The sequence below is a fragment of the Poecile atricapillus genome, chromosome 2 (genome assembly GCF_030490865.1).
Source record: "Poecile atricapillus isolate bPoeAtr1 chromosome 2, bPoeAtr1.hap1, whole genome shotgun sequence".
Taxonomy (NCBI): domain Eukaryota; kingdom Metazoa; phylum Chordata; class Aves; order Passeriformes; family Paridae; genus Poecile; species Poecile atricapillus.
In genome coordinates, this window is record NC_081250.1 from 68464869 (window position 1) to 68478285 (window position 13417).

The following is a 13417-nucleotide window of genomic DNA, read 5'->3' on the forward strand; positions in this document are numbered from 1 at the left end:
AACTAGAGAGCCAAATCTAAACCTCAAATTTTTTCATGTATCTGTGTTTTAAAGACATTACAGCATCTTCTTTACCTGCCAATAGAGATGTTGTACTTACATGTTTTTGTATAAGTGAGTAACTGAAGCAATTTCCCTATTTGTTTTCATTTTATTTAAATAAGAAGAAACTGCAGCCTTAGGTCCTTGCAAAGAGCATTTCAGAAAAAGTATACTGAAAGAAAATTAATTTTCTAACTTTCCTAATGACTTCTGTGTGGGACACAATTTGCGCATGACGATAAAATATGTCTTAACTACAAAACAGCCACCCCTTTTAGGAATGCTACTTTCTAGGTTGCAATTAGAATTACAGGAAATGAACCAGTTGAACTCCCAACACTGACAAGTGGGTCAAGTTGAGATAAACCCTGCTCCCCTCAGCTCAGTTTACAGCTCCCTTCAGCTGATGAAACAAACTTCCTGTTGAACATCTCCTCTGCAGAGTCACTGTCAAACTGTCAGCCAAGCTAACAGGCAGAGAGACATGGGGATCTGATAAGGCTATTCTATTTTCCCAGAAATTAAACCAAACAAAGATGGGTTCTGGTCTATTTGAGCTCTTATTTTCTTAGTAAACAGCCTCTAAATCACAAAATACAATAAACATCTTAGGACTGCTTTTTATGCTTTCCATTGCTTATTTATGAAAATACTAAGAATCATTTAAATGTGTAATAGAGTCTGATAGTACACTGAATATCAGACAGAACTTACTGGTCCTAACAAGTGAAAAAAGCTGCACAATAATCAGAAATTCAAACACTGTTAAATGTAAAAGAGTTTTAAAAGGCATGTATAAAAGCCGTAAAGGAGTATGAAGTAATTGGAGAAGCAAGTGTTATGCCTCCTAACATGATCCTCCCATGAAAAGTTATCCTGTACTAATTTAGGGAGATTTAAGAGAAATAACTGCTCACAAGTAGCTCTGTTCTATAACTACAATTCAACAAACCTGCAGTTTATGAAGCATAACCACTGGGGTTAGAAGATGTGTTCTAAGATATCTGAAGGGGAAAATTGAGAGTCTAAATTTTTGCCCCCAAAACACCTGTGTCTTTAAAAAATAAATCAGATTTTAGAAATCTTCCCAAAGCAAGAAAGTTAAAAAAATATCTAAACCGAAATGAACCAACTCAAAAAATTTAAATCATATTGGAAGACGGATAAAATGTATTCAGCAAGGGTTTTCCCTCACTTTTACTCACTTTTCATCTGTGACAGTTGTATGCTCAGCATCAAATAATAAAAGCCCACAGAAAAATGGCTATGTCCCTAAGAGTTTGTGCTGAAACAACTGTTCAGCTTTCAAATATAAACTCCTCCTCATGTAGCTTTGTTGAAACATACAAATTCTAGTTGCACTTTTTAAAAGGAGAAAATAAGACATAAAAATTCACCCTTACATGTGTAAGGGCAGAAAAGTGCTATAAGATCATCATGCACAATCACTGTCTAGCCAGATTATATTTTTAATTTAATGTTCTTCTGTTAAAAAGTTTGAATTTCATAACTGCTTGATGAAGACTTAATGGGGGTTTGTTTACTTGGAAGCTTTTGTTTGGTCGTTTGTTGTTGTTTTTATAAAATATGCATCTGAGCTGCTTCTCTAGAACAATGCTAATAACACTTACTTTTAATTCTCAGCATCTTTCATTTGAGAAAACTGTAGTGATGAAATGTTCTGGAAAAAAACTTTGACATCTGGCAGTACGGCTGGATGATGGCACCAAAGAAGTCTTTTTTCTTCTTGCTACTGGAAGCCATATCCAGCTTAACAGTTGAGTGTACCTATCACAAGTTCAAGTCTTAAAAAAGTTATGCAATTTTTCCAGCTATATTTTCTCAAAAATATCACGAATAATGAGGAAAAGAAGCAAATAAGTAGTTCTGCATTCAAAACTGAAATCTATATGCAATAAGAGTGGGCTCATCAACTGAAAAGAAGCAAAACCCTTTGGCACAGGCATTCAATATGACATTTCAACAGAGAAATGTGTATTAAAATGCTACAGAGGGCAGCTGTGACCTACACTGAATCCTCATTAAGAATTTAATACTTTTGCTATTGAACCTAGTTAGATTTTGGCCAAAGGGATCAATGACCAAGATGGATAATCAGCACAGTGGTAAATGACAAATCTATTTGGGATGGTTTCCTGGCCACTGTTGCTGTCTTACCCAGGCCAGAGCCTCACTAGACAGGATTGTCAGTAGCCTACAATGAGGTCTGACCTGCAAGATATTTGATGCTTTCGGATTCTGTTTGTGTGTGTCTATATACAATAAATATATATATTAAAATGTTAACTACAGTAATCTCATCTAGTGTGCTGCATTCTCCAAATAGCAAGCAAAACAGAAAGGCTCTCTGATTTCCCAAAGTAACCAGTGTCTGGATATTCATATAAATATCACCATCTGACTATTGAATAAGGCATCATAAAATCAAGTTTTTTCTGTTGCTACAGTTTGCAAATCATCTTAATATTAACTCCAGTTTAACACTTCTCTTTCTTGCATTTGTGGTCTAAGCGATTTGATCAAGTGCCTTCAATTCCTATAAGATACAGCTGATGATATCTTTTGCATATAAACCACACCAATCAGCTAGCCAGTTCTAGCTTGTCACCAACACAATACAGATTTTGGGCTCATTATACAATTTGAGTACAGACTGTGAAGAGAAACAATATTTTTAGTATTAAATTCAACCATTTATGCACGTAAGTATTTTCATTTATACTGTACTTATTAAGGGCAAGGAATCTTTACCTGACAGAGCATCTTGTGCTTCAAAAAATGTGCTGAGACCTCCTTTCACATAAGCTAGACTCCCTTCATTTTTCTTATTGGCTTGTTTCTTCAAATTCACAACAGCTGTTTTGAGCTGATCAAAACTGAAAACAAACAAGAAAACCCCAGAGACATTCAAACAGTAAGGTCAGCTAATAAATAAACAGAACAAAATATTTGGAAAATAAGGCCACTTGCTTTCAGAACAACTAGTAAGGGTGAAGTAATTGCTAATGAGTGTGCTTTTCAATAATGAGAGTTTATTTTTAGTCCAAGGATGTCACTTTTTTAGTTTCAACCCTAAAAAGAGGGCTCCTATCATTTGTGATGGAAGAGATTTCTTTATAATACAAACTAGTCAAGACATTTCTTCTAAACATGCAACACTGCTTTTACTTAACTGTCTGTACTATATTAAATAGGTGACAGTAGAATTCACTACATATAGTACACAGTAGATTAACCACTGAGATGTAAGGAATCTCTTTAATAATAACATTTGTTTAAATCTGCAGCTTTACTCACAAACCTTTCTCACTTTTGTTTCTGAATTCATTTAATATTTTTAAGTTGGTTTGGACATACAGTTCATAATTGAATACAATATTAGTGCAAAATAAAGAAAAGCTGAATTCCTTGCTTTATGAAGGTATGTTTTTATATGCAGTCTGCTGAAATATTTTTGAAAGGCACTTCATACAGCAATATTAATTGTCAGTTCATCAATGTTGTTAGTATGGCAGCCTTCTTTTTATCTAAATTTCTCAATATTTCTCAATTTTTGCCAGTTTACAATTCATTTCACATCTTTATTTTTTGCAAGCACCTGCAATTAATTGACAAGTCTTATGCTGTGAATAAATCTTCATTACCTGTAGATAATTCTTTTGTTATAAGTCAAAGGATGAGGATTAATATGACCTCAGCAGTTAGATTACTTGATAAACTAGAAAAACACCACTATGAACAAGCTCAGAAATACAAATATAGCAAGTAATTTTCATCCTTAAAGTCTTTCTTCCTGGCTGCAGGACAAAGCAATCTCTCTAATACAAAAAAAAAAAAAAAATCCAAAAACTGCACTACACCTCTGTGAGGTGAGGGATCAATGAAGTAGAAAACTATGACATAAGACAATTCCATCAATATTCTGCCCATTCTAAACAGAGCTGGGGCAAAAAGACACATTAAGAGCACAAACTTTAGCCCAGACAATGAGAAGGCTATCACCACCTGCTGGGAAACAATGCACACTGGTGCAGTTAGAAGCATTTTCTTTTTATATTGATGATGTCACAACATTTTGCCTAATTTTCTGTTTCCATCTGCTGGACAGAAATAACATTACTCATTACCTGGATTGGTCCACTTGGCATATGAGAAGTACTTACCAGCAGCATTTTCAAGATAACAAAAATCTGTAGTTCTCCTTTTAAGCACTGTTTCATGTTATCTGATGATCTAACAGTGTGTTAAAGTAGTTTATTTATATTTAACAGGATATTTCCAGGATTAAAAGAATTAGTAGAAAGGATGTTATACAGATTTCTTAAAAATAATATCCCTCAAGGAAAAAACAGACATAAGCTAACCAAAATGTCAGTGCACTACACATTTACCATTTCCAATAGCTAAGGTTATGCAGAGGACAAAAACTAAACCATTGCTGTGTTTCCAGGAAAACAGCACAAATTATATGGGACAGATATTTATACAACTCCAGAATATTTTTAAGACTACACATTTTGAATTGGGAAGAAAAAGAAAACCAACCAAAACAGTTTTGCTGCTTCTTTATTTAAAGATACTTATAGTTAGATTCCAAACATGACTGGATTTACCCTACCCTTTGAGCATTTATTCCTGTTGAGTTTTACACCGCTTTTGGACCTTCAAAACTAAAATGTGGATTTTATAAACCAACATAAATGAAGTTAATATGCAAAAAATTCCAGAGTTCATTTAAAAGTACAAATTAACACTTTTTATTCCATTGGTTGGAGGAGATCGTTACTTGAAACTGTTGACATGGAATTTTTTTCAGCAAGAAGGATGAAATACTAAAGCTGATACTAGAAAAAATGTTAAAAATGTTTTTTCTTTTCTAAAACCACCTAACTCATTAAAGCAGTATAGCCACTGATATTTATCCACTTCTGAGCTTGTGGCTCAGCTCTCACATCTTTCTTAAAGCAGTGACCATAGCTGGGCAGAGCACTTCAGCTGCAGCTTTAACAATGCCAAGCAGAATAATTATCCACAGATCTTACCTAACACATTGCTGCTGATACTCCCCAGAAGTTGATTTGCACTAGACAGTCAACTTTTACAAACACTGGATTGTCCTCTGTATGACTGCTTTCCAATCCCAGGTGTACACCCTCCTGCCCGCCTTCCCCCCACCTCTTTGAGTCTTGAATTCAGCTGTTTCACAATTGCTACAGCCACAGCTGCCACTGGTTATCACATCCCCTGCCCTGCCTGCAAGAATCAGATTCAGAAAGTAGCACCCCTGAAGGCCCATACCACAGCTATGTTAGAAGTCATTCACAGAACTCCTCAAAAGCCTCCTGGGATTGCTGCCCCGCCTGTAAATATGAAGGACATTAAAGTCTCGTACGAGAACCAGGGTCTGATCTCTGGAGACTTCCCCAAGTTGCTTAAGGAAGATTTTGTTCACCTCCTCATGCAACTGTAATGTAACCTGTTCCAGACTCCTGAACAAGATCTCAACCATCCTGCTCCATAACATGCCCACATATTTATTCCAGCTGTTCTTCACATGAAGGTCAAATCCCTCTCTTCTTTCCTGGCTATCTTTTTCAGGTGGCCTCTTGCTGTCCATCCCAAAATACTAGGTACGTGAGCTATCCCACTTTATTCCAGTGGTATATTTCTCTAATTTCACGTGGAGTTCTGTCTCTTACTTGTTTCTCATACAGCACATGAGCTGTAAAGGCACTTGACATTAGACACTTCCAGCTAGTTTTGTAACTACCTACAGCATTCTTAATGCCATCACTGAACCCACAGGTAGGACTGTGTCCCTTCATTTAACTGCAGGCTGTTATCACCATCCCCTGATATTCCAAATTTGAAGTTTTTGACACCAAACTGCAAACCTGCTGGCAAAGAGGCTCTCACACTCCTACCACATTTTTTCAAATTAATTCCATTTCTCACTAGCAGTCTTTGTTCTTTAGTCATGGATCTGTTACAGAAGTAAAAAGTGCTGCTTTTGAAAGCAGGGGTACAGCCATCTGTGAATCTACAGGATGCATCCCTATTACCTGAAGCTTTTCCCTTCACGTGTAAATCAAAGGGAACACCTAGAATCCCACATTCTTCACTGTTGTCCCTAGTCTGCAATCACTCATGATCTGTTCTACATCTCTCTGGGCAGTGTCACTGGTGCCCACATGGATGAGCAACAAAGTGGAAACAGTCCAAGGGTCAAACAGAGAAAATTTTTTATGAAGACCAACATCAAAAACTGTTCACTCTTTATCACTTTATTATCCCCTAAATTTTAAAAAAAAACCTGATGATCCCCAAAGTTATCAGATTCTGACAGAAAACTAATTCGGAATAACTTCTCTTAGTTACTTGATTTCAAAAGATGCTGTCATTATAAGTGTATTAGGTAATAATGTTCTCTTGCTGTTCTGGCCCTTTAAAGTATAATTTTGAGAGGAAATATAAGTATTTCCCAAGCAGAGTAATGGTTATTTCTGGAGCTTCAAAAACCAAATATCCTCCTACCCTCTAAACCAAGAAGCAATCTTTTTCTACCAGTAGGAAACAAAACTAAAACAATTTGTAAAGTGGTATTTCCCTTTAAAATACTAATCAGAGCATCTAGCTGAAAACAGCAAAAAAGCTCATCTTCTCTATAAAAAATGGCTTCCAGTATTATGCAAACACAAGCAGATAAAAATTTTGGAATTCAATTATACATGCATAAATATATTTATATAACACACTCATGTATTATATATGTATTATCATATATTAAGTACATACTATCAACTGTATTTCTAAACTGAGATCTTAATTGTCAAGATTTCAAGGGGTTTACCTCAAAGATCTACTTGTTTGTCTAACTTCTGCTACTATAGCAGAAGTGTTAACTACAACCTAATTGATACAATTTTAGTAATCTGTTCAGTGCCCATAACCGGTGTCTCTGCTCGTGACTTAACATCTGGAGTTTCCACTCAAGGCTGCTAACTTCTTGATTCCTAGAATTTGAAGAAAGAAAGCTTCCATCTGACATTGGGGCATGGGGATAAAAAAACCCTCATCATAAATTAGGTCTGGTTAAAAACAAGGTGTTTCTCAGAAGCAGATTAAGCAAACTTGTTGATTCAAGTCTCAGGCCAAGCAGAAACACCAGAGACATTTGTGACTACAGTTCTATTGCTGTAAATGCAAACCACCAAACTCGCATCTACTGCATAATGAAATACCATCAGTGACTTGCATTTAAAACAATTCCTTATATGATAGCAACAAACCTTGTTGTTGAATGATTCTCAATCAGGTACCAGGCAGCAGAAAAGTTTTCACTTGTGAAATCGGCGCTCATCCCAGGAAACAGCGACTCTAAATCTTTTTGAGGAAATCTGCCCCTGAAAAACAAATATTCATTTCTTCAGTGAAACATGGCCTTGTAAACAATTTAAAATTAAAACAGTCACAAAAATCCCGAACTAACAACAAACACCAAATCATTTCCCTATAATATGGGAACATTAACTTGCAACTCACCTTGAAATTAAATCCACTATTACAGACACATCTAACATGACCAGGAAAGATTGAAATCAATTCTAAGTAAAACCAATTTCACCATTTTGATTTCACTATTACACATAAGACAGAAATATTGTCTGTACAATATGCTTTTATTTAACTTTAAAATGGCAGGACATCAGAAGTTTGACAGCTTGTAAATGATCTCACACAATTATTGTCTATTGACTCCTGATCAGCAGAAGTCACACAGAAACACGAAAGGGAGACACACAGAATATACTTCCATTATATACGAACACTGAAAAAAAGTATAATACTGAGTTAAAATAATTCTCATGCAAAACAGAACACATTGACCTGTCTGTTCACTACACAAAACAAAGGAAAAACAGGCTTATGTCAAGTGACAGCCAGCACGTTCTGTTAGTTTTTATTCAGTTTTACAAATGCCTGAAGAAACCATGCAAGTCAATTCCTTGTGGAAACAGATTCTCTACAACAGCATTTTAAAAACTATAAGTCATTTCTAAGATACTCATCCAGAAAATGATTCCATTCACTTTAAGTCTGTGTAATAAAAATATTTAAAGCACTTTCTGATGAAAACATGACAACCTTCATCACTCAGTCTGGACATAAGCTCAACACTTGGCCATATTCATTTCACCATGCATTCAATACATCACCAGGTGCACTCCCTCCTCTCATCTTCACCACCAGCTACATCCCATCTTCAGAGACTGATTGTGTCAAACAAATTCACTTTTGGTCAGCCCTAAATGGGTCAGTTAGTTGGACTAGATGGATTTATGTCCCTTTCAACTGAAATATTCTCATCTATTCCAAAAATTTACTATTTCATTTTTGGATCACAACATCCAACTCAAAAGACAATGAAGTCCCTCTCTGATGCTGACAAGTTAGGTGAGCTTTGCTATACAAAGTATACCGTATGCAAATGAAAATCTGCCCTACTTTGCATTTGAGAGCAAACTTGGGTGGGAATAGCAATCCAGAGTCAGTTTTAAGAATTATATTTAACACATATGGAAAGCCATTTAAATGGACACAAAAGCAGTGATTTGTTAGTTTTAGTTTTTTCTGTAATCTAAACATGTTTCAAGATAGTTAAAGCTGTTTTTATTACAAAAAGCAAACAGCAGATTAAGTGAAACAAATCTAAAGGCGGGCACATTAAAAAGTACAATTATATAGAGAGGAGTTGTTTCCTGGAAGTTTCTTTTCATATCCAAATGGCCATTAGCACAAGCAGGTACAAAGGACCCACGTACATATGACATGTCACAGAAGTCTTTCATCAGTAGCACCTGATTACAGCAGGGGCATGAAACAATACTTTTCAAAAGCCAGAAAAAAATCAAATGAGATGCAAGGAAAAGTGATGACAGATATGAAAAGTAGAGATACAGAGAAAATAGCGTGAGAAACAAATGCAGCAAGAAAAAATGAGGGTCCCAACATTTGCCTGTGTTCAATGAAAAAGTGAAGATGTTAAAATAAAAGTTTTAGACATAAGTAATAAGATTCAGGATTTTCAATGACCTTAAATTTCATGAATGACAGTAAGCAGAAAATGCTGATGGATGTAGGAAGAAAGTTTCAATATATTCTTCATTTAAAGACATTCTAAGATAATTTATTTTTACCCTCAAATTAGTCAAAAGTACCCAGTAGGAATATGAACTTGAAGGATAGTACTTCACATGTGATACACAGCACAACTGTACAAAAAAGTATTTATAGTAGATCCACACATGGTGACATCTTTGTGGACAGCTGCATTTTTAATACTAAAGAACAAAACCAAGAAAACAATTTGAGTTTTTGGGAGAGACTTGGACACTGTGCAAGCACTGTTTAAGTAAATACAATCAATACAGAAGCAGAATTTCACTCATATTTTCAGAATTTCCATGTATGTTCTCCAAAAGCAGAAGAGACAGATATAATACAAAAAAGCACACACACTCAAATATACCACTACCAAATGCTACTCATTACTGCAGGTTTATAAGGGATATGCATGACAATTTAAGCTTACACATGAGCTATACAATTACTCGGGGGGAAAAAATGAAACTATTATATATATATAGAAAGACCAAGATAGACTTGTAATCAATTACTGCAAATGAATCTTGTCTACAGACAGAGGGACACAAATGAAGGAACTTTTTTTCAGTTTGATGTTTGACTGTCTTGAGAAGTTATTAGGAGTTTTTTTCCAGCAGATGTATCTGTGTAGAACCATAAATTAACAATGCTTTTATCTGTGCAGAGGTATTTTAGACATAGTCACAACAGACCAGAAACATGAATGTGAATGTGTGAGGTATGTTAACAATATGTTATACTCTATGGTTTAGTATCCTTATTTTTATCATACATCTTACCAGTAGTTTTCCCACTAACAGATACGCTACAGCTTGCTACATACAGACTTGCTACAGCTGTCTTCAAAACCAAGTGCACACTAAAATGTTTAAACTGAAAGCAACTGTATTTCTAGAATGTCTGGCCAGATGCATCTAAAAAGAGACTGCCTCTACATACACACAAGTTTGTTTCATTAACTTCTATTAGTAAATTAAATAAGTCAGTTTTTGGAAGTTGTTCTCATTAAAACTTGCTTACCATTTACTTATAAACAAGCCCATATGTGACTTGAGAAAGTATTTCTGGTTTATTCTTTTCAACATTACAGGGTGAAGATGAACCAGTAGCAAAAGCTTAGATCAAAATTACATGCAATTAAACTATAAATCATTTCTCTGTTGATTTGCTCATTATACAAGAATCACTTCATGACGAATACTTAATCATTGTTAAAAAGTAATCATTGTAAAAGAATCTGGGAACCACAAATTGAATCCAGAAAACCTCAGAAACAGAAGAGTGAAGCTTACCACCCTTGACAACCCTAAGTATTATACCACCTTTACAATTTCATCAAAGGTACACATACTGGATTTGTATACTAGTACTTTCTGCTAGGCACACTATTTTACCTAGACTAGAACTAGATCTGGCACTAGGCCTAGAGTTAATATTTTAAAATAGTCTTATTCATGCTTCAGCAACAATTTCAAATGCAAAAGAAATTGAGATTTCACATAGTGGTTATATTAATGAGAAGTATAATAAAAATACATTTGGTTGCAAGCCACTGTACACTTCCCTCAAACACATTTTGAGTATAGTAAATAGAGTTGTATAACATTAGATGTAGGGGTTCTTGCTTCCATGTAAAGGTAATGCACACGTATTTTGGCTTCAAAGCATGCGGGGTACAATCAATTCACTTGTGCCACAAGTGCCCATCAATAGAAGTCCCACCTTGCACTACCCCAAACTTCAGATTCTGTATAGCCTAAGCAATAAACCTAATTTAACAGCACAGGATGCTTGGGCTCTTACAAATTCTACTATGGAACTTGCGCCCATAAACAGCATTTATATTTTCCAGAGATAAATTGGAAATCTCAATAGGCTCAATCACAGCCTCCAAGCAGCCACAATTAAGTAAGAGCAACAGAATGCAACAGATAATAATTAACAAAGCCTGACAATGAACACAGTTTAGCAAGTAGTAATTTTTCTGTGAAAATTATTTTGCTCCCAGAACTTCAGAATCTTATAGCAATAATTTCAGCATATATGACAGTATTTGCAGATTAAAGGTGTGTCCCAAAGGAAGATACAGCCACCCAAAGGTAACTTGAAGCTCAGTTCTACAGGAGTTTACAAAAGGTCAAAAGGAGCAACTTTAAATAAACACAGATTCTGAATAGCAACCAGCATAAACAAGCTCCAGTGAGAGCTGCTGTACACTCCCCCCTCTGTCTGGTACCAGTCAGACTCCTCGAAGCTGGCTTTGTACCAGCTGTACTGTGTTAATAATGCATGCAAAAAGACCAGCATAAGGGACACTGGTGTAGACTAAACACGACAAATCAGAAGGTGTTAACAAAGGTCTCTCCAACAGCAACAAGACAAGGGTGTACTCTGGCACTTCCTCCCTAGTAGCATTGGGTTCATTAGAAATATGAAAACAAAGTGGCAACTGTATTTGAGAACTGGCAGAATGTGGTAAGAGAAATCTACTAAGAGACTATAGCCTAGTAGCTGCAGCTGATGCATCAGCCTAACAAGCAGTGTTACTTTATTTTTTAATGTCATAAAGCTAGGACTATACTGAAACCCTCTTTTGCAGCTTTCAGAATTTTTTTACATGTATCTCTGTGACCAAGTTTCAACACACCCATCACATTCAATGATGAAATTTACTGCATTTCCATACAAGCCATTTAAAAATAAACATCTCAGCCTCCAGAAAGTCTTTTCCTATCTCATGGTAGCAAGCTGACGTTTACCATTAGATGGCAGAGTAAGATCATCAGTTTCCTTCTCCCGGATGAACTGTTTTGGAAGCTGGCGTGGGAAGAGGGAAGCATCTGTATTGAGTGGGTGGATACAGAAGTATATGGAATGTACTTAGCATGTCAGCCTTTGCTTTCATGTACAAGATGGATCCACCAGAGTGACCTCTGCTACATGCAAAACAACAAACACTATTCAAAAATTTTCTAACCACTGCCACATTCTCTGTTTTGCACAGAAATCCTCTTTGCCTGACAGAGTAGTTAGAGGAGTCAGCGAACCCTTGGTTAAGCAAGGACTTGTTGGAAGGAGAAGGAAGTATGTGGTACATCAGAACAAGCAATTCATTCACAAATCTTCTGCAGATCTAAATTTTCCATCAACGTATTTCAACTGGTGTCCATGAGACATAACCTCTCCCAGAGCCATACAAAATTCTGAATGATCTCGTGTTACCAACATGCTTTTGTAACAGCTCTAAACTGCAAAAACCAATCCAAGTACTGCCACATTGCTGCTAAGGTCAGAATTTTCACATGAAGTTCCACATTCCTCATACTGAGACAACAACTCTGCACACTCTTTTTCTTCCTGCAACCTATTTAAGACTTCTCCTGGAGAAGCTGGCAACCCAATGCTTGGACAGGTACTCTTTGTTGGCCATGCCTAGAGAGGGGTGGTGAATGGAGTTACCTCCAGCTGTTGGATGGTCACTACTGGGATTCCCCAAGGATAAGTACTGGGGCCAATCCGGTTAATTATCTTCATCAATTATCTGGACAATGGGATCGAGTGTACTCTAAATAGTTTGCAGATGACAAGTTGGGTAGTATTGATCTGCAGGAGGGTAGAGAGACTCTGCAAAGGGATCTGGACAGGCTGGATTGACAGGCTGAAGCCAGCTGTATGAGGTTCAACAAGGCTGAATCTTGTTTGTGTCATAACAACCCCAGGCAGCTACAGGCTGGGGGCAGGCAGAGTGGCTATAATGCTGCCTGGCAGAAAGGAGCGTGGGGGTGCTGGCTGACAGTGGCTCGTGAGCCAGTGTGTGCCCACATGGGCAAGAAGGCCAAGGGCATCTTCACCTGTATGTGTGTGAGCAGAAGGCACAGGGCAGTGACTGTCCCCCAGCGCTTGGCACTGGTGAGGCCACACCTTGAGTGCTGTGTCCAGTTCTGGGCCCCTCAACTCAGGAAGAAAATTGAGGTAGTGGAATTCATCCAAAGAGGGCAACAGAGCCGGTGAAGGGTCTAGAGAGTAACGTGGCTGAGGGAGCTGGGGGTGTTTAGCTGGAGAAAAGGAGGTTCAGGGGTGACCTTATCACTCCCTACAGCTGCCTGGAAGGATGCTGTAGCCAGGTGGGGGACGGCCTCTTCTCCCAGGTTACCAGAAACAGGACAAAAGGACACAGCCTCAGGCTGTG

At 36.9% G+C, this 13417-nt stretch overlaps 1 protein-coding gene across 1 annotated transcript in view; it reads right to left on the minus strand.

The window, feature by feature from the left end:
* The window catches only part of EXOC2 (exocyst complex component 2), a 125769-nt gene that overhangs the window by 88027 nt on the left and 24325 nt on the right, over positions 1–13417 (minus strand). Inside the window, exons 5-6 of the mRNA XM_058832779.1 lie at positions 7353–7466; positions 2815–2939 (exon numbers count right to left, since the gene is read on the minus strand). Coding sequence (XP_058688762.1) covers positions 2815–2939; positions 7353–7466 — 239 coding nt within the window. The remainder of the gene's footprint in view (positions 1–2814; positions 2940–7352; positions 7467–13417) is intronic.